The following is a 26,505-nucleotide window of genomic DNA, read 5'->3' as shown; positions in this document are numbered from 1 at the left end:
ATTCAGAGTGCAAATGATTAAGTGCAGTACAACACTGGATTACTGTAGGTGCTTCAGGTGCACTTTATTACTGTCAGAGTCTGAGAGGAGGCAGGTTATTCATCGCGACGGCCATGGACTTGTTGTAAGTACCTTGAATACTGCTAAATGTTTTCCATGCTCACCTCTAAATCCTCATTCTCTGGTTCCTTTTCGTATTCATGCTTTCTGTCTCTTATTTGTGTGAACAGGGCCTTAAATAGGTACTATGCATGTCTAATAGGGAGTTATGTAGGTGGTTTCCTGAGTCAGGCTGGGTTAGGGTCCATAAGTACCAGTCCAGGAGGCAGGGTCCCAGTATCCAGACAAACCCACTTCCCGGACATGCCTTTGGCTGTTATTACATCGGATATTGGGAAGATTACTGTACTATTATACATTCACAATATTATTATATGCATCAAATGAACAGAATAAAGATATACTTGTTTTGATAAATAGTTGAGCATTTTTTTCCTGGGACCTTGAGAGTAAAATGTTTATGCACAAATATTATCAATCATCTGGGAGTGTTTAAGATTACATCACTGCTTGCCAAGCAGGAGCCATGAAACTCTTCCTGCTTTGAGCATTCCGATTCTCAGCTGCATAGGCGGCTGAAATTCCCTATAATACCTACCAGTGAATGATGTAAGCAAATGTATACCAGGTATGTAAACAATTAGGAATTTTAATTATCATAGGTAAACACAGGCAAGATCACTTTACTGACTGGTGTCTCAGGCTGGTGTGCAACACAAAACCAGTCGACTGACCTGACTGCTGTAGCTTGACTTCAAAATACGCCTTATTCTGCAGGATGGGAACATTGCCCAGCGCCCCACCAGTCCCACATATGCGCACACCATTCTTCACGATCACCACCTCATGGCCTGGTGCAAAGGGATAGGTTAGTAATAGTCTGTGTATTTGGTTATATTACAGACCACTCCAAATTACAATTACAGTCATTCCTTAACATCCAAGGTTTTAACACTCATGGTTTTAAATATCCACAGGTGGATATAACACACACGGTTTTAAGTACAGTATCTACAAGTGTATACAGTACCAGGGCCAGATTCACTAAAGCAATTTATCTTGCTTTTAACTTTTTTAGTGTTTTTGTATTAAATAAATTGGTTGTAAACATGCACATATGGTTTTTCTTTACTTATATAAGGAAATGGGGGTCCAGGGGTGTTTTTAAGGGGGGCAGCATGTATCCACAGATGTTTAACATTCACGGGTGTCTCTGTTACCTAACCCCCGTGGATGTTAAGGGAGCTCTGTACTCTCAGCCACAACTCTCGTCATTCCACACCTCTCATACTCTCTTACCCTAACTCAATTATCTGTAATTATAGCTCACTCCAAATTAAAACAACAGTTAAAAAGATGGAGTCAGAAAGAAGGAATAAGGGCAGGTCTGTGTCACTTGTGGTTGTCATTCTAATTTAGAATGAACTACAGTAAACTAAATAATGCAGCTTTAAGCACTTCTATAAAGAATAATAATTTAAAAAAAGTTTATGAGGTCTGTTCAGAAAGTACAATACACCCATACCCCGATATCTGTCAGTGTTGTGTACCAGTGGGAATGTTCAGTCAGCAGGTATGTCGAATGTCGAAGCAATTTTCCCCATGAGATACTCAAGAAAAGCCAAAGATGCATTCCAGACCCAAACCCAAACTCTCATATACCTTACTCAATCAATAAAGACTGATACAGAAACACCAAAGGTAATGATATTATCCTCATAAACAATACTACTGCTAAAAAATGGCACATCAAACATCACATGCAGGAGGGTAGGGTGGTGGGACATGTGGTGTAGAGATGCTTCAGGGCAACTCAATCACCAGGCAGGCAGCTGTCAGTGCACCAAGCGAGGGTGGGGGAGAGGCAGGAGGATGGGGAGGGAGACAAGCAGGGGCAGGGAAGGGAGATAAGCAGGAGTGGGGGAGGGAGACAAGTGGGGTGGGGGAGTGTGGGGACACAGGGAAGGAGGCAAGAAAGCCCAACAGACCTACTACACCCCCCCCTTGTCTCACTCACTCACTCACTTACTCACCACTCTCACTCACATGCCACTATCACTCTCTCTCACCACTATCACTCACTCACCACTCACCCTCACTCACTAACCACTATCATGAGAGCATGGAAGGATGACGAATACCAAGAGATGTTGTCAGATATGGCTAGCTATTTACAAAAAATAATTGAGAAAAGCAATAATATAATTTTGGTGGGTGACTTTAACTGTAAACAGGTGAACTGGGAGAAGTGGTACTCGGGAGGCGGCGAGGATTCATGGGGCACTATATTATTAAATATAATAATGAATAATGTGATGACGCAATGGGTCAAAGAAGAGACACGGTTTCGAGGTGAGGACACACCAGCAAGGTTAGATTTACTGTTTACCAAAGAACCCGATGTAACAGAATCACTGAAATATCTCTGTCCTTTAGGAAAAAGTGATCATGTGGTCATTAAGTTCCAGATGTTAATAGGGAAAGTCGAGCCAAGAGACGAGCTTCATAGACAGGGAAGATACAACTTTGGGAAAGCAAATTTTACAGGATTGAGAAACTTTTTTGAAAATGCAGATTGGAGAAAATTCAGAGAAACAAGAGAGATACAAAGGAAGTGGGATATCTTTCTAGACCTCTATAATTTGGGAGTGGAAAAATTTGTACCAAGAGTAAGAGGGAAAGATAACAGGAAAAAGGAGTGGTTTAATAGAAGGTGTATGATAGCAAAAAAAGAGAGAGATAAGGCATGGAACAATTCGAGAAAGAGAGGTAACAACAGACCAAAGGAAGAATATAAAAGAACTAGAAATGAATACACAAGAATACGTAGAGAAGAAGAAAGGAATTTTGAAAAAGGTATAATAGACAAATGCAAGGATGAACCCAAACTGTTTTACAGATTTGTTAATGGCAAACTGAAACAAAAGGAAGGAATCACTAAACTGAAAGTAGAAGGAGAGGTCTATAAGGATGCGGCAATGCAAGCAGAAATAATGAACAAACGTTTCCAGTCAGTTTTCACCAAAGAAAAGGAGCATGTGGAAGGGGAGGGAGTGATTCGAAATGTTCCGGTGATAAAAGATATAAAAGTGGAGGTACAGGAAGTGTATAAATTACTGGAAACTCAAGATGTAAAGAAAGCCCCAAGACCTGGTGGAATTTCTAATTGGGTACTGAAAGAATGCAGAGAACAACTGGCGGATAAAATTCACAGTTTAATCGTATACTCACTGGAAGAGGGGAAAGTGCCACAGAAGTGGAAGAGGGCAAATGTGGTACCAATTTACAAGGGAGGAAACAGGGAAAAACCCCTGAATTATAAACCAGTGTCTCTAACCAGCATGGTCGCAAAATTGTGTGAGAGAATCCTGAAAGACAGATGGATAAAATATCTGGAAGAGATGAATATTTTGGCTGAATGTCAGTTTGGATTCAGAAGTGGAAGGTCATGTGTTTCTAACTTGTTGAGCTTTTACTCAAGAGAGATTGACGTGGTACAGGAGAGAGATGGTTGGGTGGATTGTGTGTACTTAGACTTAGAGAAGGCCTTTGACAAAGGTACCTCATAAGAGACTAATGTGGAAACTAAAATATATAGGAGGACTGAAGGGGAAACTTCTGGAATGGATGAGAGACTTTTTGAGAGACAGACAAATGAGGACAGTAATAAAGGATAGGATGTCTGGATGGAGGGAAGTAACAAGTGGAGTCCCTCAAGGCTCGGTGTTGGCGCCAGTCCTGATTTACGTAAATGATATGGTAGATGGAGTGAATAGTTATGCAAGTCTGTTTGCTGATGATGTAAAGATCTTGAGGAAGGTAGAGGTTGAGGAGGATTGTAAAATACTGCAGGAGGATTTGGATAGGATACACGATTGGAGCCGGACGTGGGAAATGAAATTTAATGTAAAGAAATGTAAAATATTGGAAATGGGTAAAAGTACCAGGAGGCCATCACTGAATTACTTGTTGGGTAATGAATTAATCACAAAAAGGAGAGAAGAGAAAGATTTGGGAGTGCTGGTCCAAGATAGTTTGTCACCAAAAAAGCACATTAACAAGATAGTTGGAGAGACTTATAAACTCTTGACTAACATAAGAGTAGCATTTCATTATATGGATAAGAAGATGATGAAAAAATTGATAGTGGCCATGATCCGCCCCAGGTCAGAATATGCAGCGGTAGTGTGGTCCCCACACAAAAAGAAAGATATAAACAAGACTGAGAGAATACAAAGAACAGCAACCAAGATCGTCCCCAGTCTGGCAGACCTGTCATACAGAGAGAGGCTGGAAAAGCTGGATTTGCCTTCCTTAGAGGAAAGGAGAAAGAGGGGAGACATGATTGCAGTGTTCAGGACCATGGTGGGAGTAGATAAAATTGACAAAGAAGATCTGTTTGTATGGGATAAGAGAGCAACAAGAGGACACGGAATGAAATTGAAAAAGTCAAGCTGCTTGAAGGATAGCAAGAAATATAGCTTACCTTTCAGAAGTACAGACATATGGAATAGCCTGGACAAAGAGATTGTCCAGTCTAAAAACTTAAACGAGTTTAAAGCTAAATTTGACTTACTGAGAAACAGCGACGGAAACCCACGAGCATAGTACAATCCGTGTATATCACAATTAGGTATATTAGGTAAATACTTAAATATTTGGAACGACTTAGACAAAGGGGTGGTGCATGAGAAAAACATTCATGTGTGTAAAGGTAGACTTGATAAATGTGGATATGGAGACAGGACAACACGAGCATTGCTCAATTCCTGTATACTACAAATAGGTAAATACAAATAGGTAAATACATACTCACTCACCACTATCACTCATTCACATACTCACTCACCACACACACACACACACACACACACAACAGCTCCCAGGCCCAGGCTGCATACCTTAAGTACTTTCCAGGAATTATGTTTATCCTGTCTCCTATGGTTTTGTTTTAAGTTTAAAATATTGCAAGTTAATATAGACTACCAAAAATGTAAAGATTTATTGGGAAGAATGTACATGAATGTTTTGTTGTATTTTTCGGTAACAGCTGTTTTTGCTACAGTAACCAACATCCAACATAGCCGAAAATGTAAACACTGAGGAACTTGAATTTCCAGGATTTGATAGAAATACTAATGTCATGGATCTGGTTAAAACACTGATAATGAGGATTAGTGAACTTGAAAAGAAAGTGGAGAATTTAGTGTTAAAGGACGTCTCTGAGAATACAGAAATTACTATACAGAGTCTGACCCAGTCCAATGAGACGGCGAATGAAGAAATCAAAAATTTGAAGCGTGAGAATATTGAATTGAGGAGGAAACTAGAAGAGAGTACTAATAAAACAGAGAATCAGAGTAGTGTATTAGAAGAACATAAGACAAAGTGGGCATACGTAGAAGAAGAACAGAAAGAAGTGGTCAGCTTAAGAGAAATCATCCAGGAAGAAAGGGAAATGAACAAGAAAAAGATAGAAGAAAATGTAGAGAAAATACTGAAGAAAAAAGAGAAAATAGTGAGAGAAACTGTAGAAAGGAACAGGTGCGTGATATTTGGAAACAGGGAGGAGGAAGAAAAGGTTAGATTCGTGAGACTCAAGAGAGACACGAACCAGGTGAGAGGTATATTAGGCAAAATTGACCCCAAAGAAGACAAGTGGGTAAAAGAAACTGAGGAAGTAAGGAGGATAGGGCCTTATAAGAAAGAGGAAACAAGACCAATGAGAGTCAAGTTGACATCAGAAAGTTTAGTAAATGATATACTCAAAATGGCCTGGAAATTAAGCAAAGAGTCAGGGATGGAAAATATTATAATAAGAAAAGATTTAAATGAAGAAGAAAGAGAAGTTTTAAAATCATTGAACGATCAAGTAAGGGAAAAAAATGATAAGAGGACAGAGGAAGAATGTAATACTTTTTTTTGAAGAGTAATGGATATGAAAGTAAGGAAGTGGTATATAAGGAAATAGAAGTGAAGGAAACTAAGGGGGATAGCTTTGAAAGATCAGAAATTGAGGAAATGGTACTGATGGAGAGAAGGAGAGAAAAGGGTATAAAAAACAAAAATAACTTAAAGGTGATATACACTAATATTGATGGTTTAATATCGGCAAGGCTTGAAATTAATGATTTCTTGAGAGAATATGAACCTGATGTCATGTGCTTTGTAGAGACCAAATTAAGAGAGGATATTGATGCTCATTTAGGAGACGGTATGTACAATCTGTGGAGAAGAGACCGAAAAGAAAAAACGGGAGGAGTGATGATAGCAGTGAAGAACAACATAAATGTAGATACCGTGGAAATGGGAGAAGGCAGGGCTGAAGTGATATATATGAAATTAGAAACTGGAGAGAAAGTCAAGGGAGATATGGCGGTAGTGTATGTTCCCCGTAAGACGAGAGCATGGAATGATGACGAATACCAGGAGATGTTGTCAGATATGGCTAGTTATTTACAAAAAACAATTGAGAAAAGCAACAATATAATTTTGGTGGGTGACTTTAACTGTAAAGAGGTGAACTGGGAGGAATGGGACTCAGGACGCAGCGAGGATTTGTGGGGCACTATATTATTAAATATAATAATGAATAATGTGATGACGCAATGGGTCAAAGAAGAGACATATAATAATGAATAATGTGATGACGCAATGGGTCAAAGAAGAGACATATAATAATGAATAATGTGATGACGCAATGGGTCAAAGAAGAGACACGGTTCCGAGGTGAGGACACACCAGCAAGGTTAGATTTACTGTTTACCAAAGAACCTGATGTAAAAGAATCATTGAAATATTTCTGTCCTGTAGGAAAAAGTGATCATGTGGTCATTGCATTCCAGATGATAATAGGGAAAGTCGAGCCAAGAGACGAGCTTCATAGACAGGGAAGACACAACTTTGGGAAAGCTAATTTTACAGGACTGAGAAAATTTTTTGAAAATGCGGATTGGAGGAAATTCAGAGAAACACGAGAGATACAAAGGAAGTGGGATATATTTCTAGACCTCTATAATTTGGGAGTGGAAAAATTTGTACCAAGAGTAAGAGGGAATGAAAACAGGAAAAAGGAGTGGTTTAATAAAAGGTGTATGATAGCAAAAAAAGAGAGAGATAAGGCATGGAACAACTGGAGAAAGAGAGGCAACACCAGAACAAAGGAAGAATATAAAAGAACTAGAAATGAATACACAAGAATACGTAGAGAAGAAGAAAGGAATTTTGAAAAAGGTATAATAGACAAATGCAAGGATGAACCCAAACTATTTTATAGATTTGTTAATGGCAAACTGAAACAAAAGGAAGGAATCACCAAATTGAAAGTAAAAGGAGAGGTCTATAAAGATGCAGCAATGCAAGCTGAAATAATGAACAAATGTTTCCAATCGGTTTTCACTAATGAAAAAGAGTTTGTGGAAGGGGAGGGAGTGACTAGAAATGTACCGGTGATAAAAAATATAAAAGTGGAGGTACAGGAAGTGTACAAATTATTGGAAACCCAAGATGTAAGGAAAGCCCCAGGACCTGATGGAATTTCTAATTGGGTACTGAAGGAATGCAGAGAATAACTGGCGGATAAAATTCACAGTTTAATCGTATTACTCACTGGAAGAGGGGAAAGTGCCACAAGAATGGAAGAGGGCAAATGTGGTACCAAATTATAAGGGAGGAACCAGGAAAGAACCCCTGAATTACAGACCAGCTTCTCTAACCAGCATGGTCGCAAAATTATGCGAGAGAATCCTGAAAGACAGATGGATAAAATATCTAGAAGAGATGAATATTTTGGCCGAATGTCAGTTTGGATTCAGAAGTGGAAGGTCATGTGTTTCTAACTTGTTGAGCTTTTACTCAAGAGCGATTGACGTGGTAAAGGAGAGAGATGGTTGGGTGGATTGTGTGTACTTAGACTTACAGAAGGCCTTTGACAAGGTACCTCATAAGAGACTAATGTGGAAACTAGAATATATGAGAGAACTGAAGGGGAAACTCCTGGAATGGATGAGAGACTTTTTGAGGGACAGACAAATGAGGACAGTAATAAAGGATAGGATGTCTGGATGGAGGGAAGTAACAAGTGGAGTCCCCCAAGGCTCAGTGTTGGCGCCAGTAATGTTCCTGATTTACGTAAATGATATGGTAGATGGAGTGAACAGTTATGCAAGTCTGTTTGCTGATGATGTAAAGATCTTGAGGAAGGTAGAGGTTGAGGAGGATTGTAAAATGCTGCAGGAGGATCTGGATAGGATACATGATTGGAGCCGGACGTGGGAAATGAAATTTAATGTAAAATATTGGAAATGGGTAAAAGTACCAGGAGGCCATCACTGAATTATTTGTTGGTTGAATGTAGAGAGTGAGAGCAGTGTGAGTATAAGTGGTAGGGGAATGGTTGGGAGAAGAAGAGATGAAAGGAGGGAGGAAGAGATCAGTAGGTCGGAAGTAGTGGAAGCGATGAAGAAGATTAAGCTGGGAAAGGCCCCAGGAATTGATGGAGTGTGTGGTGAAATGCTTAGGTATGGGGGTGAGATTGTTGTGGAGTGGATATGGAAGTTGTGCAGATTGGCTTGGGAAGAGGGAAGGGTTCCAGAGGACTGAAAATCAGGTATAATTGTTCCTCTGTACAAAGGAAAAGGGGAGAGAGAAGTATGTGGTAACCATAGGGGTATTTGCCTTCTTAGTGTGACTGGTAAAATATATGGTAGAATACTCATTGATAGGGTTAGGCATATGACAGAGGAGCTAGTTGGAGAAGAACAAGGGGGATTTAGGAAGGGAAAAGGGTGTGTAGATCAGATATTTGTTCTAAGATGTTTAGTGGAGAAATATCTAGAGAAGGGAAGGAAAGTGTATGCTGCCTTCATGGACTTGGAGAAAGCTTATGATGGAATAGATAGGCAAGGTATGTGGAAGGCATTAAGAATATATGGAGTGGAGGGGAAATTGTTGAGTGCTGTGAAGAGTATGTACGAGGGAGCTAGGGCTACGGTGCGAGTGGATGGTGAGCTGAGTGAGTTCTTTGATCTCAATGTGGGACTGAAACAGGGGTGTGTAATGTCTCCATGGCTGTTTAATATATATATGGATGGGGTTGTAAAGGAGGTACAAGGTAGGGCAGTGAATGTGGGGGTGGCCCTAATGAATGAGGGTGAGATTTGGAAGCTTCCGGTGTTGCTGTTTGCTGATGATACAGTATTGTTGAGTGAAGATGAATGGGAGTTGCAAGGTTTGGTGAATGAATTTGGGACAGTGTGTAGGAGGAGGAAACTGAAAGTTAATGTAAACAAAAGTAAAGTTATGGTGTTTGAGAGGAATGAAGTCACAGAGTGTGCAGTGAGGTTGGATGGTGAGGATATGGAGAATGTGAGTGCATTCAAGTACTTGGGTAGTGTGATGAGTAAGGATGGAACTTTGGGGGATGAAGTACGTGAAAGGGTACAGCAGGGAAGAAAGGTTGTTGGTACACTGAAAGCAGTGATGAGAAATAGGGAGGTGAGTATGGAAGTTAAGAAGTCACTGCATGATGGTATTGTGATCCCTACCCTGACGTATGGAAGCGAGGCGTGGACACTGCAAGAGGGGAACAAGTCAAGAGTGAGAGCAGTGGAAATGAGTTACTTGAGAGGAGCATGTGGAGTGACATGGAGGGACAGGTTGACAAATGAAGAAGTGAAGGAACGTTGTGGGGTAGATGTGGATGTGGTTGAAAAGATTAGGAGAAATACACTGAGGTGGTTTGGACATGTGGAGAGAATGGAGAATGAAAGACTGACTAAGAGGGTGTATGTAGGTGAGGTGGAGGGAGGGAGAGGGAGGGGTAGACCAAGGATGAGGTGGAGGAATGGAGTTGAGAGGTATATGAGGGAGGGGGGGGTGAGATGGGGGGAGGGGAGTCAAATGGTGGGTGACAGAGTGACTTGGAGGCGTTTTGTCTGCGGCCACCCTTTGCGGGATTAGGGCGTCGGGCTATAGATAGATAGATAGATAGTAATGAACTAATCACTAAAATGAGAGAAGAGAAAGTCTTGGGAGTGCTGGTCCAAGATAGTTTGTCACCTGAAAAGCACATTAATAAGATAGTTAGAGAATTATAAACTCCTGACTAACATAAGAGTAGCATTTCATTATATGGATGAGGAGATGATGAAAAAATTGATAGTGGCCATGATCCACCCCAGGTTAGAATATGCAGCAGTAGTGTGGTCCCCACACAAAAAGAAAGATATAAACAAGATTGAGAGAATACAAAGAACAGCAACCAAGATGGTCCCCAATCTGGCAGATCTGTCATACACAGAGAGGCTGGAAAAGCTGGATTTGCCTTCCTTAGAGGAAAGGAGAAAGAGGGGAGACATGATTGCATTGTTCAGGACCATGGTGGAAGTAGATAAAACTGACCAAGAAGATCTGTTTTTATGGGATAAAAGAGCAACAAGAGGACACGGAATGAAATTGAAAAAGTCAAGCTATCTATCTATCTATTGCCAGATGCCACAATCCTGTACGGGGTGGCCATTTGACTCTGAGTTATTTGTTTTACAGGGAGGGACACTAACCCTCCACCAACCCACTTGACACGTAGGGAGCACGTATGGTTTGGTTATATGGTTACCACCCAGCGTTGTAAATGGTTTCTTGCCTTACAGGAAACCATTTGGCTTGTCACTCAATGTAAAGCCACCTGTAATGGACAGAAAAGCATTAAGTAGTGACATGAAAGATGGGAGAAATAGGAAGAGAGAAGGGCAAGCACAGAAAAAGAATGATAAAGGCTAAGGAAGAAGTAGGCAGCAGTACATCAAGTGAGTGGATGATGGTCGCCACCACCTACCACTAAAAGTCAAGCTGCTTGAAGGATATCAAGAAACATAGCTTTCCTTACAGAAGTATAGATTTATGGAATAGCCTTGACAAAGAGATCATCCAGTCTAAAAAATGAGTTTAAAGCTAAATTTGACTTACTGAGAAACAGCAATGGGAACCCACGAGCATAACATATTTCGTATGTATCTCAATTAGGTATATTGGGTAAATATGTATGTATTTGGAACGACTTAGACGAAAAGGTGGTGCAGGAGAAAAACATTCATGTGAGTAAAAGTAAACTAGATAAATGTGGATATGGAGTCAGGACAGCATGAGCATCACTCAATTCCTGTATACTACAAATATGTAAATACAAATAGGTAAATACACACACACACACACACACACACACACAGGACGTCATCAGAAGCACAGCTCCAGGCAGATCGTGGGAAAATAATGCAAAATTGGCAGTGAAAAGGAAACATGCCCATTGTGAATGTGTGAACTGAATGCGTGAGTGGTGGTCCCACCTCAATTGAGTGAAAATAAGCTGGATGTGTTGGTCAAATAAAACACAGTGATGGTTTTAAATTTTGTATGATTGCACCATGGCGGAGAGAACCAGTTCACTGTTTACATCCACTGATAGTGAGTTTGCAGGCTTCTCCAAGATAACCAAAGCAACAGAAATATCAAACTGAATCAAACAAGAGTAACAAGAATGGAGAAAATGGCTGAGAAGAATGCCCAGGAATTAAAACAGGTATGGGCAATAATTAGCGAATTGCAAGAGCCTTGGAACAGGAGAGGGAGATAAAAAGAGTTAAGAAATAGGTTAGTGAGCGTCTGCTCACAAAGTGATGACCAAGAAAGAAAGGTGTCTGAATTAAAAGCGGGTATTGAATCAGTCGCAAGTGAAATAAAACAGCTTAAATGGAAAAATAATAGGTTGGAGGAGGAAAGAGAGAAGATGAAATGTAAACTTGATGAGCATGAATCTAAAACTAAGATGCGCAAGGAACATATCAAGGAAATCCAAGAACATCATAAGGGAGGGGGGAAAAAAACAGGAAGATAAGATAAAATAAGTCTTAACCCCTAAAACGCGGCCATGGACAGCCAACCGCCCCCCCCCGTGTGGCGGGGTTGGATCGCGGTCTGAGTACCTGTAGGAAAACAGTAGCCAAAAATCAGAGATTAATCCTAGAACATTATACTTGGTATGGCAGATAGTACAGTACTAACATTCAGCTTTCTCCAGAGACAGGTGCTGAGCCTTTGTGGACTACCCAAGGACTTGTGGAGACTTGCAAAGTTGGGTAACAAAATCTTCACTTTCACACCTCCAGCAACCCGGTTTCCCCTCTACCACGGCCTCATCCGGTCACAGTAAACTTTATACTACAATGTACAGGTAGTTTGGAATCCATATTTGTACAATAAACACTGAAAATAAGGCTAAAATCAACGGAGCGTACAGCCGACATGCAGTGCGGAAGCGGTCTTCCCGTCACTCAACAAAACATTTCCATTTTCACAGCTAAAACCATGTATACTACATTATTTTCAATCATAGTACTTCCCAAAGGCTCGCATGTCACTATTACGGCAATAAAATTCACTGTCACTGCCAGTAATGTGAAGCGGGAATGATAAAGACCACTGCGGCGCGCTTTTATTCTGCCTTACGCCCGTCACTTTATTTTCGTTCCTGTCGGCCGCTCGCACTGACTCGGAAGAGCTAGAACTCGCCATAATGTCACTTTGAAAGCCTGCGGTAAACTGATGCTAAACAGGGGAAAATCGTGCGAAAAAAAGCTAGCGTGACAACTGGGGAAACAAGCGTTTCCTATTAGCATAAACTGCTTGTGAGAGGAGAGCGCAGATTGAAAGTTCTGAGCAGTCAGCGTCATGCCATATATCACAGCCAGGCTGGCCGGGCCGTGGGGGGGGGGGGGGACGCGATACTTGGCAACAACGGAGGTCAGTAGTACAAAGGTCAAGTATGCTAATTGTAGGTAAAGGGTGGCGGTACTGATAGACAATACCAGCTGGAACAGGCTTGCCCGCGTTTATTCAAAATTAACTCAAATCGCGAATGCGACGATCTGCCGTTATGTCCTTTTTGGCGATCGTCACAAAAGCGACGATCCACATTTAAGGGGTTAAGGAGATTTTGGAACATGAGAAAAAGGGAAACTTGGAAAAGGTGGAGAAGGAAGTGGTGAAGGTACTATAAAGTAAAGTATTACTTGTCAGAGATGCACCAGACAAAAAAAAAATGCACAATTATCTCAGGTTTGAAAGAAAAACCGATGTCAGTGAGGTCAGAAAGAGAAAGGGAAGAACTGAGAAAGGAGAAAGAAACAGTGTCAACAGTTGGGGAAGGAAAGGACGAAACCCAAGAGGAGATCGAAGTGTTTAGGCTGGGAAAATATGTGGAGGGAGGGGCAAGGCCACTCAAAGTAAATTTCAATCTCAGGTCACAGTAAATAAAATAAGCAACAGGATTTGGAAATTAGCAGATAAGGAAGGATTAAAAAATATCTGAATGAGGAGAGATGCAAATGAGGAAGAGAGCCCTAAAATAATGGAACTTGTTAAGGAAGCGAAGGAAAAATACAACCAGAGAATGGAGGAAGAGAAGACAGACTTCTACTGGAGACTTATGGATCAGAAATTCAGAAGTGGTACCGAAAGAGAAAGGGAGAGAGAAGGACAGAATAAAAAAACGATGCAAAAACACTGAAAGTGGCATATGCTATTGTAGATCGTCTAATCTCAGCAAGGCTAGAAATAGACAATTTCTTGAGGGTAATTGAGCCACACAATATGTGCTCTGTAAAGACCAAGCTAAGAGAGTATACTGAAATCTAAATGTGAGATGAGAAAAACAAAATATGGAGATAAAAAAAAAAGGGGGGGCAGGGAGAAGTGATGATAGCAGTGAAAAACAGCCTAAATGTGGATTGTGTGGAACTGGGAGAAGGTATGGCTGAAGTGATATACATGGTAATAGAAACCAGAGAGAAAGGCAAGAGGAACATTGCAGTAGCAACACAAGGGCATAGAATAAGGAGGGACATCAGATCTTGTCGGACATGGTTAGATACCCACAGAAAGTGACTGAGAAAAGGAACAACATAAAACTGATGGGTGACTTCAGTTGTAAAGAGGTAAACTGGGAGAAGTGGGACTCAAGAAGTAGTGAAGAGTCATGGGACAGTATAATATTAAATGATGCAATGGATAATGAAATGACCCAGTGGGTCAAAGAAGAGACAAGATTTAAGGTGGATGACACACCAGCAAGACTAGATTTAATTCTAACCAAAGTACCTGATGAAACTGAATCTCTGAAATATCTGTGTCCTACAGGAAAAAGTGATCATCCAGTGATAGAGTTACAAACTATCTTTCTCTCTATCTATTGCCGGACGCCTTAATCCCTTACTGGGTGGCCACAAACAAATAGCCTCCCCGTTGCCCTGTCCCCCGCCATTCCACAGCCCTGCTCCCAGTTCACACATCCCTCTCTCATATACCTCTCCACTCCATCCCTCCATCTCATCCTTGGCCTTCCCCTCCCTCTCTCACCCTCCACCTCACATACACTCTCCTCATCAGTCTCTCACTCTCTGTCCTCTCCACATGGCCAAACCACCTCAGTGTGTTTCTCCTAACACTTCCTATCACATCCACATCCACACCACAATGCTCCTTTACTTCCTCATTTGTCAGTCTGTCTCTCCATGTGACTCCACAGGCTCCTCTTAAATAACTCATTTCCACTGTTCTCACTCTTGACTTGTGCCCCTCCAACAACGTCCAAGTTTCACTTCCATACGTTAGAGTTGGTATCACAATAATGTCATGTAATAACTTTTTCACTTCCATGCTCACTTCCCTGTTTCTTATCATTGCCTTCAAGGAACCAGCAAGCTTTCTTCTCTGCAGTACCCTTTCAAGTACTTCACCCTCCAAACTTCCATCCTTACTCATCACACAACCCAAGTACTTAAACGTACTCACATTTTCCATTTCCTCACCATCCAACCTCACTGAACATTCACTGACTTCACCTCTCTCGAAGACCATAACTTTACTCTTCCCTACATTCACCTTTAGAAACCATTTCTTACACACTCTCCCAAACACATCCACCAAGCCTTGCAGTTCCCTGTCGTCTTCACTTAACAACACAGTATCATCTGCAAACAACAGTACAGGGAGTTTCCAAACACTGCCCTCTCTCACTAGGGCTGCTCCAACATCCACTATCCTACCTTGTATCTCTTTTATATCCCCATCCATATACAGATTGAACAACCATGGAGACATGACACATCCCTGTTTCAACCCAACCTTCAAATAGAAAAATTCACTCAGTTCACTATCCACAAGCACTGTAGCCTTAGCACCCTCATACATACTCTTCACAGCGTTCAACAACTTCCCATCCACTCCATATATTCTTATGAGTAATACTTTCCACAATCCTTGTCTATCCACCCTATCATATGCTTTCTCCAAATCCATGAAGGTCCCATATAACTTCTTTCCCTTCTCTAGAAACTTTTCCACTAAAGATCTAAGAATGAATATCTGATCTACATAACCGCTTCCCTTCCTAAACCCTCCCTGTTCTTCCCCAACTAATTCTTCTGTTATTTCCCTCTGTCAATAAGTATCCTACCATATACTTTTCCTATTACACTAAGAAGACAAATGCCCCTATGATTCCCACACACTACTTTTTCCCCTTTTCCTTTGTCTATCTATCTATCTATTGCCAGACGCCTCAATCCCGTTTGGGGTGGCCACAAACAAATCGCCTCCAAGTCGCCCTGTCACCCGCCATTTCATTGCCCTGCTCCCAACTCACACCCCCCTCTCTCATATACCTCTCCACCCCATCCCTCCATCTCATCCTCAGCCTCCCCCTCCCTCTTCCCCCCTCCACCTCACTCACATACACTCTCTTCGTCAGTCTTTCACCCTCCATCCTCTCCACATGGCCAAACCACCTCAGTGTGTTCCTCATAACGCTTCCTATCACATCCACATCCACACCACAACGCTCCTTTATATGCTCCTTTTCCTTTGTACATAGGAATAATTATACATGACTTCCAATCCTCCAGGACTTTACCTTCCTCCCAGGCCAATCTGCACATCTTCCACATCCATTCTACTATTATCTCTACCCCATGGTTCAGCATTTCACCACACACTCCATCAATTCCTGAGGCTTTCCCCATTTTGACTTTCTTCACTGCTTCCACAACTTCCATCATACTGATTTCTTCCTGTCTTCTTACCACCCTCCTTCTCCCAGCCATTCCCCAGCCACTTATACTCGCCTCGCATTACTTTCATTCTCTATGTTCAACAATTCATTAAAATGTTCTCTCCATCTGCTCACTTTTTCTCTTTTCTCAACTAATAATTTACCATTTTTATCTTTCACTCCCCTACAGACAAGAGATGATGGAAGATATAACTTTGGGAAAGCAAACTTTACAGGACTGAAGAAATTTTTCGAAGAAGCAAAGTGACGAAAATTTTGGGAAACAAGGTTGAAGTTTGGAGGGAAACAACTCTGGGGAAGCAAGTTCCAGAGAGATGCAGTTCGGGGAATGAAAGAATTCTGATAGGCAGTTCTGCAGTATGGCTGAGTGACATTCCAGTCATGAGCGCTGCCAGATGCCCGTGTAGCACGAGGGAAGGCATGGAGAGGTGGCACCATGGATGCAACTTCGTCTGAGCATGTGCTGTAGAAATATCTGTAAAATAACACACGGGAGGCAACATTCCTTCTTACTTGTAGGGGAGGTAGTTTATTAGTAATAGCAGGATTATTAATAATTCTAACAGCTTTGTTGTTTTAATGCAACCTCTCCACATCTGCTCCACAAGGGTGAGCAGTATTCAAGCTGAGAGTGCACATGACTTATAAATGATAACTAACTGCTCGTCAGTGAAGAAGTTACGGACTCTGTACAATAATCCAAGTTTCTTTGAGGCGGTTTTAGCAAGTGATCTAACATGAGAGGTCCAGCTGAGGGCATTGTTAAGCAAGACGCCGAGAATTTCAATACTTTTAGAAATGGGGATATTTGTAGCATTGAAGGTAATATACATTCATTCATTCATTCATTGCCAGATGCCATGTATCCCAAACGGGGTGGCAAACGGCTCAGAGTTAATTGTTATACAGGGAGGGGCACTAATCCTCCACCAACCCCACTTGACACGTAGGGATGCCAACAGCATCTGGTGTTCCCAGGCTGTCATCCATCCAAGTACTAACCAGACCCAACGTTGCTTAGCTTCGCTGATCGGACGGGAAGCGGTAGGTACAGTAGAAGTCCGATTTTTCGGCATCTATGGGACCAGGCAAGTGCCGAAATATCAAAATTGCCGAATTATCGAAAACCCTACCCACTCAGTACCTTATATGTTTCGGTGAACACTATCGTCATTACTCATATCATTACAAATGTGTTTGGAGAGAGTACTGTATACTGTTTGATACTGTACAATACTGTAATGAATACAGTACTATACATGAATATGAAAAATAAAGAAATTAGTGAACATACTGTATATAAATGTAATGGTACAGTAGGCCTACAAGTTCACATGCACTTACCTAAACTTATAGTAGGTTCCTTATTTACATATGTACAATAGAAGGGGTTGATTGGAGTCTGCTACTGCTGGAAGAAGTCCACATCTTATGTGTACGCTTCTTGCTAACACCAGTTAACTTTCCACACGTGGAGGCCATTTTCAAAGCACGCAGAAGATGTTTATACTGTTCACAACACACGGCTGGTCCACTCATGTGTTACAAAGCTCCTGTCTGATGTTACGGTGCTTACAGCACACTCGAATAGTAATTTCAGAGGTATTTCGGTACGAAGTTCATAAAGCACACAGAAGAATCAAGAGAAGTCGGCAGCAGCACGGCAACAACTCGGAAGAATGGCAGAAGAATGGCGAAACAGATTCTCTTTCCCATGCTAGACTCACTACATGTTTGTCCTCTCTTTATGCTATAGGAGAAAGAGCTAGCCTCTGAGCTTCATGGCAGTGGTAGACTCGTTCCATCACTTTCACTATCTCACTCACTAAGGCAGGTAAAGGCGGGTGGCTATCTGGCGAGCCTCATGGAGAATTTCAAGACTGACGAAAAAAATCGGAGAATCTGCCGAACGATCGGAGATTTTTGTAAATGGGACTATTTCTCAAAACTGCCGAAATGTCAGATTTGCCGGGGAATTGGATGCCGAAATATTGGACTTTTACTGTAATATACAATTCTGGCAATACCTGCCTGTTAGTAAATTGTATATATTTAGTTTTATTAGCATTAAATGAGACAAGGTTCTTTTGTCCCCATTCACTGATTGTGGATAAGTCTTGATTTAAAGAGATGGCTGTACTGAGGTGAGAGTTAGAGATATCGGACTTTGTAAATGGATGTCTGAGTGTGAATGAACTATGAAGGGAATAATTATACCTGACTTCCAATCCTCCGGGATTCTACCTTCCTCCCAGGCTAATCTGGACATCTTCCACATTCATTCTACTAATGTGTCTCCCCCATGCTTCAGCATTTCACCACGCACTCCATCAATTCCTGAGGCTTTCCCCATTTTGATTTTCTTCACTGCTTCCACAACTTCCATCATACTGATTTCTTCCTGTCTTCTCACCTCCCTCCTTCTCCCAGTCATTCCCCAGCCACTTATACTCGCATTACTTTCATTCTCTATGTTCAACAATTCATTAAAGTGTTCTCTCCATCTGCTCATTTTTCTCCCTTCTCAATTAGTAATCTACCATTTTTATCTTTCACTCCCCTACTAACTTCATTGCCACCCTGTCTGATTCTCTTCACCTCTTTCCAGAACATTTAAATATTATATATAGAAAATTCTGTGATGTTAATGAAACAGAAGTCCAAAATTACATCCCTCAGCACAAAGAAAAAGAAATGAAAATAAAGAAATGGCTTAATACAATATGTAAAGAATCAAAAGAAAAAAGAGACTTGCTGTGGAATAGATACAGAAGACACAATAGTGAGAGGGCATATAACAACTATAAACAGGCAAGAAATGATTATACAAAGATAAGAAGGGAGGCTCAGAGACAGTTGGAGGAAGACATTATAAATAAAAGTAGTGATCATCCTAGGATGATGAGCAGTTAGCCACAATATACAAAAGTCATGTGAATTCTCAGATCGAATACTGTTCGCCATTGTGGACTGGATGTGGAGTAGTTGCATTGAGGCAGTTGGACAAAATTCAAAATAAAGCCATTAAATTAATTAATAAACTTGCCATTACGCAGGACCTTCCTCCATCATCAGTATGTAGAGATGTTGCTTCTTTAGCATTATTTTACCGATATTTTTACCCTAAGTGTCCTGACGAACTTGCTTCAATTGCCCTCCTTCATATTTTCTCCCGAAATACTCAGGCAGCTGCGAGCGCCCATGAACTCACACTCTCTCCCCTGCAATGTAGAACCTCTACATATAAAAATTCATTTATTGCCAGAACTACTACTCTCTAGAATTCACTTCCTGGGAGCTGCTTCCCAGAAACATTTAATCCTATCAATCTATCTACTTATTGCCAGACGCCTCAATCCCGTTCTGAGTGGCCAAAACAAATCGCCTCCACATCACCCTATCCCTCGCCATTGCACTGCCCTGCTCCCAACTCACACCCCCCTCTCTCATATACCTCTCCACCCCATCCCTCCATCTCATCCTCGGCCTCCCCCTCCCCCCTCCACCTCACTCACATACACTCTCTTCGTCAGTCCCCCACCCTCCATCCTCTCCACATGGCCAAACCACCTCAGTGTATTCCTCCTAACGCTTCCTATCACATCCACATCCACACCACAACACTCCTTCATATCCTCATTTGTCAGCCTGTCTCTCCATGTGACTCCACAGGCTCCTCTTAAATAACTCATTTCCATTGCTCTCACTCTTCACTTGTGTCCTTCCAACAATATCCAAGCTTCACTTCCATACATTAGAGTTGGTATCACAATACTGTCATGTAGTAACTTTTTCACTTCCATGCTCACTTCCCTGTTTCTTATCACTGCTTTCAAGGAACCAGCAACCTTTCTTTTCTTCCGTGCTGTACCCTTTCAAGCACTTCACCCTCCAAACTTCCATCCTTACTCATCACACTACCCAAGTACTTAAACGCACTCACATTTTCCAATTCCTCACCATCCAACCTCGTTGTACATTCACTGACTTCACCTCTCTCAAAGACCATCACTTTACTCTTCCCTAAATTCACCTTTAGATTCCGTTTTTTACTCACTCTCCCAAACTCATCCATCAAGCCCTGCAGCTCCCCTTCGTCTTCACTCAACAACACAGTATCATCTGCAAACAACAGTACAGGGAGTTTCCAAACAATACCCTCTCTCACCAGGGCAATTCCAACATCCACTACCCTACCTTGTACCTCTTTTATTATCCCCACCCATGTACAGCTTGAACAACCATGGAGACATGACACATCCCTGTTTCAACCCAACCTTCAAAGAGAAAAATTCACTCAGTTCGCCATCCACACGCACTGCAGCCTTCGCACCATCGTACATACTCTTCACAGCATTCAACAACTTCCCATCTACTCCATATATTCTTAATACTTTCCACAATCCTTTTCTACCCACCCTGTCATATGATTTCTCCAAATCCATGAAAGCCGCATAAAACTTCTTTCCCTTCTCTAGAAACTTTTCCACTAAAGATCTAAGAATGAATATCTGATCTACACAATCTCTACCCATCCTATAGCCTCCCTGTTCGTCTCCAACTAATTCCTCTGTTTTCTCTAACTCTGTCAGTAAGTATCCTACCATACACTTTTCCTATTATAATAAGAAGACAAATGCCCCTATGATTACCACATAGTTCTTTTTCCCCTTTTCCTTTGTACAGTCGCCCCAAGAATGATGGCAGAGTTTCAGATTGCTTCGGTCACTCTAAACTGATATATGTTCAATGTAAACTCGGTGAATAAATGGTAAAACTTCTGTGCCTCCATTACGTCATATAAAATAAAATATATATTATATCACGCTAAGAATTACGTAAAATGAATAACATGAGGTAGATATATTAGAAGTTAACACTAAGATATACGTCTCCCGATTTGAACGAATGTCTAATGGACACAAGTCAAGAGTGAGAGCAGTGGAAATGAGTTATTTAAGAGGAGCCTGTGGAGTCACGTGGAGAGACAGGCTGACGAATGAGGATATAAAGGAGCGTTGTGGTGTGGATGTGGATGTGATAGGAAGCGTTGTGAGGAACACACTGAGGTGGTTTGGCCATGTGGAGAGGATGGAGGGTGAAAGACTGATGAAGAGAGTGTATATTTTTTTTTTTTTTTTTTTTTTTTTATGTGTCCGACTCTGGGCATAGGCTCCACAGCCTGCTCTCAAGGCCCAGTAGTCCTCCTACATACCATACTCCTCTCTACATGTCACCACTTCGGCACTAACACCCACCGTCCATATTGAATACATGCTAGGGCTGTCTCATACAGGACTGGTGTATTGGTATTAGCGGGGGTACTTTTATGACATGTCGGCGGGTCATCTGGTAGATCAGGAAAGTGTGCTTTCATGAAATTCAAATCCTTAAACTGTTCCCTGCCCCAGCCGGGATTCGAACCTGGGTCCATCAGGACTGCAAGCCGCCTCTCTACCGATTCAGCCACCGCCTCCCCCAAAGGTGGAGGGTGGAAGAGGGAGGGGGAGACCGAGGATGAGATGGAGGGATGGGGTGGAGAGGTATATGAGAGAGGGGGGTGTGAGTTGGGAGCAGGGCAGTGAAATGGCGGGGGACAGGGCGACTTGGAGGCGATTTGTTTGTGGCCACCCCAAACGGGATTGAGGCGTCTGGCAATAGATAGATAGATAGATAGATAGATTACTCCATGCACGGAGCGCAGCATAACCCCTTTTCCTGATGTATTTATTTCCCAGGACTTCAAATACAGAATGATCTAGTTTCGAAGACCAGTTAAAGAAAACTCTTGTGACTGCAATACAACACCTTATTTTCAATTGCTGTGGTGATGATACAGCAACAATAAGGATGCCAAAAACAATGAAGTTTACCTTAGTAATGATACCCTACCAGCAGTAGCAGCAAGACCAATCTGCCTTATATTCCTTGTCTTCCCCTTGCTTATAGTAACTTTATTCCTAATTGATGCAAAATTATTTTAAGCTGTGAGAAGATATGACAGGTTTTACCCTTTTCTCATAAACTAGCCAATGAAGAGGATGAAAGCATGAGCTTATACTCTAGCAATGCAAAATCACATACTTTTTACACTGTCTGTCTCTAGTATCCTTCTTTTAAAATAAACCTCTGTGTCCTACTTAACTGAAAATGCTGATCTGAAAGTTTTGAACTCAGTGGCTTGTTTATGAGCATTTGCATTTTTTTTCTCTTGCCAATTGTTTAGACACTGAGGATACTAGGCTATGATAAGAATCTTTCTCCAAGGAGCTCCGACTCTCAGCAAATTTTCGAGGTCAACACAGATTCTTAACTGGGTCTTGTCAGTGACGACACGGGATCGACACCAGGAGGCTAATGGTGAGATTTTTCTCCCTACGTGTCAAGTGGGGTTGGTGGAGGATTAGTGCCCCTCCCTGTAAAACAATTAACTCTAAGCCCTTGCCCATCCCATTTGGGATACATGGCATCTGGCATTGAATGAATGAATGAATATAGTCCTCTGGCTAATATTAAAACTTCAAGAGAATTTCCTTAATGAAAAACTGGCCAAATGTAGTGTAATAACTGCATGTCTTTGAGTAAAATGTCTTTTCTTCCGTGCATGTTGACCAAACCATTTAAAATAGCCTACTAACGCCACATTCCCGCTTTCTGTCGTCGTCCATGGAGACAACAAAAACGGAAAAAAATGACTTTAAATTAGTCCTCAGTATTGTAACGGGAACTATTTTATAAATAATAATGAATGATTTTAATTGATTATTAAAGCGCATTTCTTTTTAGTCTTACGCTACTGAGAAATATTGTGTGTTAACATATTAGATATGAACTCCGCAAATTATTCCTGACTGTCCCTGATCAACAGTTCTGAAATTTCAATTAGTTCCGTAACTAACGAACTGATTCCCACAATTTTGAAATATACCGGTACTTTTGCATTTACTTTTTGTTTGCTGTAACAATTTTACATAACAGGTTTCTCCTTGTAAAGATTTAAGGAAGATTATGTTCATTATCGCTGACCGAAAACTTCTAGATACTCTGCCATCACTTCTTAGGCCGACTGTACAAAGGAATAATTATACCTGACTTCCAATCCTCTGGGAATCTACCTTCCTCCACTTATATTTAAATCCAGTTGTCATAAATATGAATGGAGGATGCCTTTAGGCACATGGACATTTTTTTTTCATTTCCTTTGTTTTTCCTTCTTCCACTCATTGTCTCACAAAAAAAAAAAAAAAAAAAAAAAAAGCTTTTTGACAACTATATCCAAAGCAAAACCAAAGTTAAATATAAAATACAGTCCATTACGGATCAGGGGATCATCTATACACAAGAGAAAGATACTTGTGAAGCACTAAATAAAAACTTCCAATCAGTTTTTACAAAAGAAAATAATTCTGCAAGAGATGATATGGAACAGGCATGCCCATACATATTACCAGATATACAAATATCAGAAAAAGAAGTACAGTTAGAGTTAAGTAAATCAGACAAAGAAAAAGCAAATGGTCCTGACAAAATTTCAGGTTGGGTGCTACATGAATGTGCAGAAGAGTTAAGCAGACTACTGTATTTACTATCCAAGGAATCCTTAGGTCAAGGTAAACTACCTGATATTTGGAAAAATGCAAACATTGTTCCCCTACTCAAGAGAGGGAATAGACAGAATCCACTCAACTACTGACCAGTATCACTGATCAGTGTTGTAAGATACTAGAAAAGCTGATAAGAAAAGTTTGAATAAACCATCTAGAAGAACACATTATGATAACAGAAGGCAGCTCAGGTTTAGAAAGGGAAAGCCATGTGTTACTAATCTATTAAGCTATTATGATAGAGTTACAGAAACATTACAGAAAAGAGAAGGATGGGTGGACAGTATCTAGATTTCAAAAAAGCATTTGACAGAGTACTGCATCAATGACTTTTATGGAAACTGTATCATCAAGGAGGTATCCAAGGCAATCTGTACTGCTGGATGTAGGATTTTCTCAGAAAAAGGGAAATAAGAACAGTATTATGGGGAAATTATTCATCATGGAGAGAAGTGACAAGCAGAGTTCCACAGGGCTCAGTGCTGGCACCAATTATGTTTTTAGTATTACATAAATGACATAGACAGTAACACTGGAAATGGAAGCTATCTAAATATGTTTGCGGATGATGCAAAAATACAAAGAAAAATTACTAACACAGATTCTTGCAAAAAGCTGCAAGAAGAATTAAATAAGCTTCATGAATGGAGCAATAAATGGCAAATGGAATATAATGTGGACAACTGTCATGTAATTAAGTTTGGTAAAAGTGGAAAAAGACCAGATTGGGATTATAAGTTAGGAAGATCAGCCCAACACATATCAGGAAGGGAGAAGGACCTAGGCGTGATTATCAGTAACTCCAGCTGACCACGTCAGTGAGACGGTACGTAACATGTATACATTGCTTGCTAATATGAGAATAGCATTCACATAAATAAATGAAGACATGATGAGTAATAACATCATTCATCTGACCAACCATGGAGTATGCATCAGTAGCCTGGAATCCTCATCTCAAAAAACACATAGATAAGACTGAAAATGTACAAAGGGCAGCTACAAGATGGGTACCAAGCTTAAGAGATCTAAGTTACGAAGAAAGACTAGAAAATTTGAATCTACCAACACTACAGGAAAGAAGGAAAAGAGGAGAAATGATTATGTTATATAAATGCATGTCAGGGAAAGAGAAAATAGACATAAATGAATATGATATTATAACCTATGGGGAAGCATCAGCAAGAGGACATTGCAAAAACTACATAAAAAGAGAGGCGATAAAGACGTAAGGAAATTCAGTTTCCCAAATAGGGCAACTGATCAGTGGAAAGCACTACTGAGTGAAACAGTGTGTGCCAAACTATTCATAATTTTAAGGATATGTACGATAAAAATGGTTTAATACACGGGACAGTACGAGCTTGACTCATTCCTGTAAAGATATAATTAGGTAAAACACACACACACACACACACACACACACAGCCCCAATAATGTTTCTGATTTATGTAAATAATTTACCAGAGGGTTTAAATAGTCACATGAGTAAGTCTGCAGATGATGTTAAAATCATGAAACATATTAAAGGTACTGATAATTGTAAAGAACTGCAAGAGGACTTGGACAAACTCCACAGCTGGAGCCAGACTTGGAAAATGGATTTTAATGCCAAGAAGTATCATGTATTAGAAATGGGAATGACTGAAAAAAGACCACACTGGACATATAAAATGGGCATCGAGATAATTTGTAAGAGAACAGATGAGAAAGACTTGGGAGTGACTATTCAAGATGACTTGTCACCAGAAAAACATATAAACAAAATCATTGGAAGAACTTATGGATTACTAACCAATATGAGAGTGGCTTTTAATTATATGGGCGAGGAAATGCTGAGGGAGTTGATAGTGACCATGATAAGACCAAGGCTAGAGTATGCGGCTGTGGTATGGTCACCTTATTTGAAGAAGCATATTGATTGTTTAATATATATATGGATGGGGTTGTAAAGGAGATGCAAGGTAGGGCAGTGGATGTGGGGCTGGCCCTAATGAATGAGGGTGAGATTTGGAAGCTTCCGGTGTTGCTGTTTGCTGATGATACAGTATTGTTGAGTGAAGATGAATGGGAGTTGCAAGGTTTGGTGAATGAATTTGGGACAGTGTGTAGGAGGAGGAAGCTGAAAGTTAATGTAAACAAAAGTAAAGTTATGGTGTTTGAGAGGAATGAAGTCACAGAGTGTGCAGTGAGGTTGGATGTTGAGGATATGGAGAATGTGAGTGCATTCAAGTACTTGGGTAGTGTGATGAGTAAGGATGGAACTTTGAGGGATGAAGTACGTGAAAGGGTACAGCAGGGAAGGAAGGTCGTTGGTACACTGAAAGCCGTGATGAGAAATAGGGAGGTGAGTATGGAAGTTAAGAAGTCACTGCATGATGGTATTGTGATCCCTACCCTGACGTATGGAAGCGAGGCGTGGACATTGCAAGAGGGGAATAAGTCAAGAGTGAGAGCAGTGGAAATGAGTTACTTGAGAGGAGCATGTGGAGTGACGTGGAGGGACAGGTTGACGAATGAAGAAGTGAAGGAACGTTGTGGGGTAGATGTGGATGTGGTTGAAAAGATTAGGAGAAATACACTGAGGTGGTTTGGACATGTGGAGAGAATGGAGAATGAAAGACTGACTAAGAGGGTGTATGTAGGTGAGGTGGAGGGAGGGAGAGGGAGGGGTAGACCGAGGATGAGGTGGAGGGATGGAGTTGAGAGGTATATGAG

The 26,505-nt window shown here is 41.0% G+C and overlaps 1 protein-coding gene across 1 annotated transcript in view; it reads right to left on the bottom strand.

The window, feature by feature from the left end:
- Positions 1-26,505, bottom strand: part of LOC145407192 (SPRY domain-containing protein 7) — an 82,864-nt gene that overhangs the window by 24,728 nt on the left and 31,631 nt on the right. Inside the window, exon 2 of the mRNA XM_080278229.1 lies at positions 795-911. Within this exon, the coding sequence (XP_080134355.1) occupies positions 795-911 (117 nt within the window). The remainder of the gene's footprint in view (positions 1-794; positions 912-26,505) is intronic.

The sequence above is a fragment of the Coenobita brevimanus genome, chromosome 72 (assembly GCF_032717465.1).
Source record: "Coenobita brevimanus isolate Jiangsu-jjx chromosome 72, ASM3271746v2, whole genome shotgun sequence".
Taxonomy (NCBI): domain Eukaryota; kingdom Metazoa; phylum Arthropoda; class Malacostraca; order Decapoda; family Coenobitidae; genus Coenobita; species Coenobita brevimanus.
This window is presented reverse-complemented; position numbering and strand designations above follow the sequence as displayed.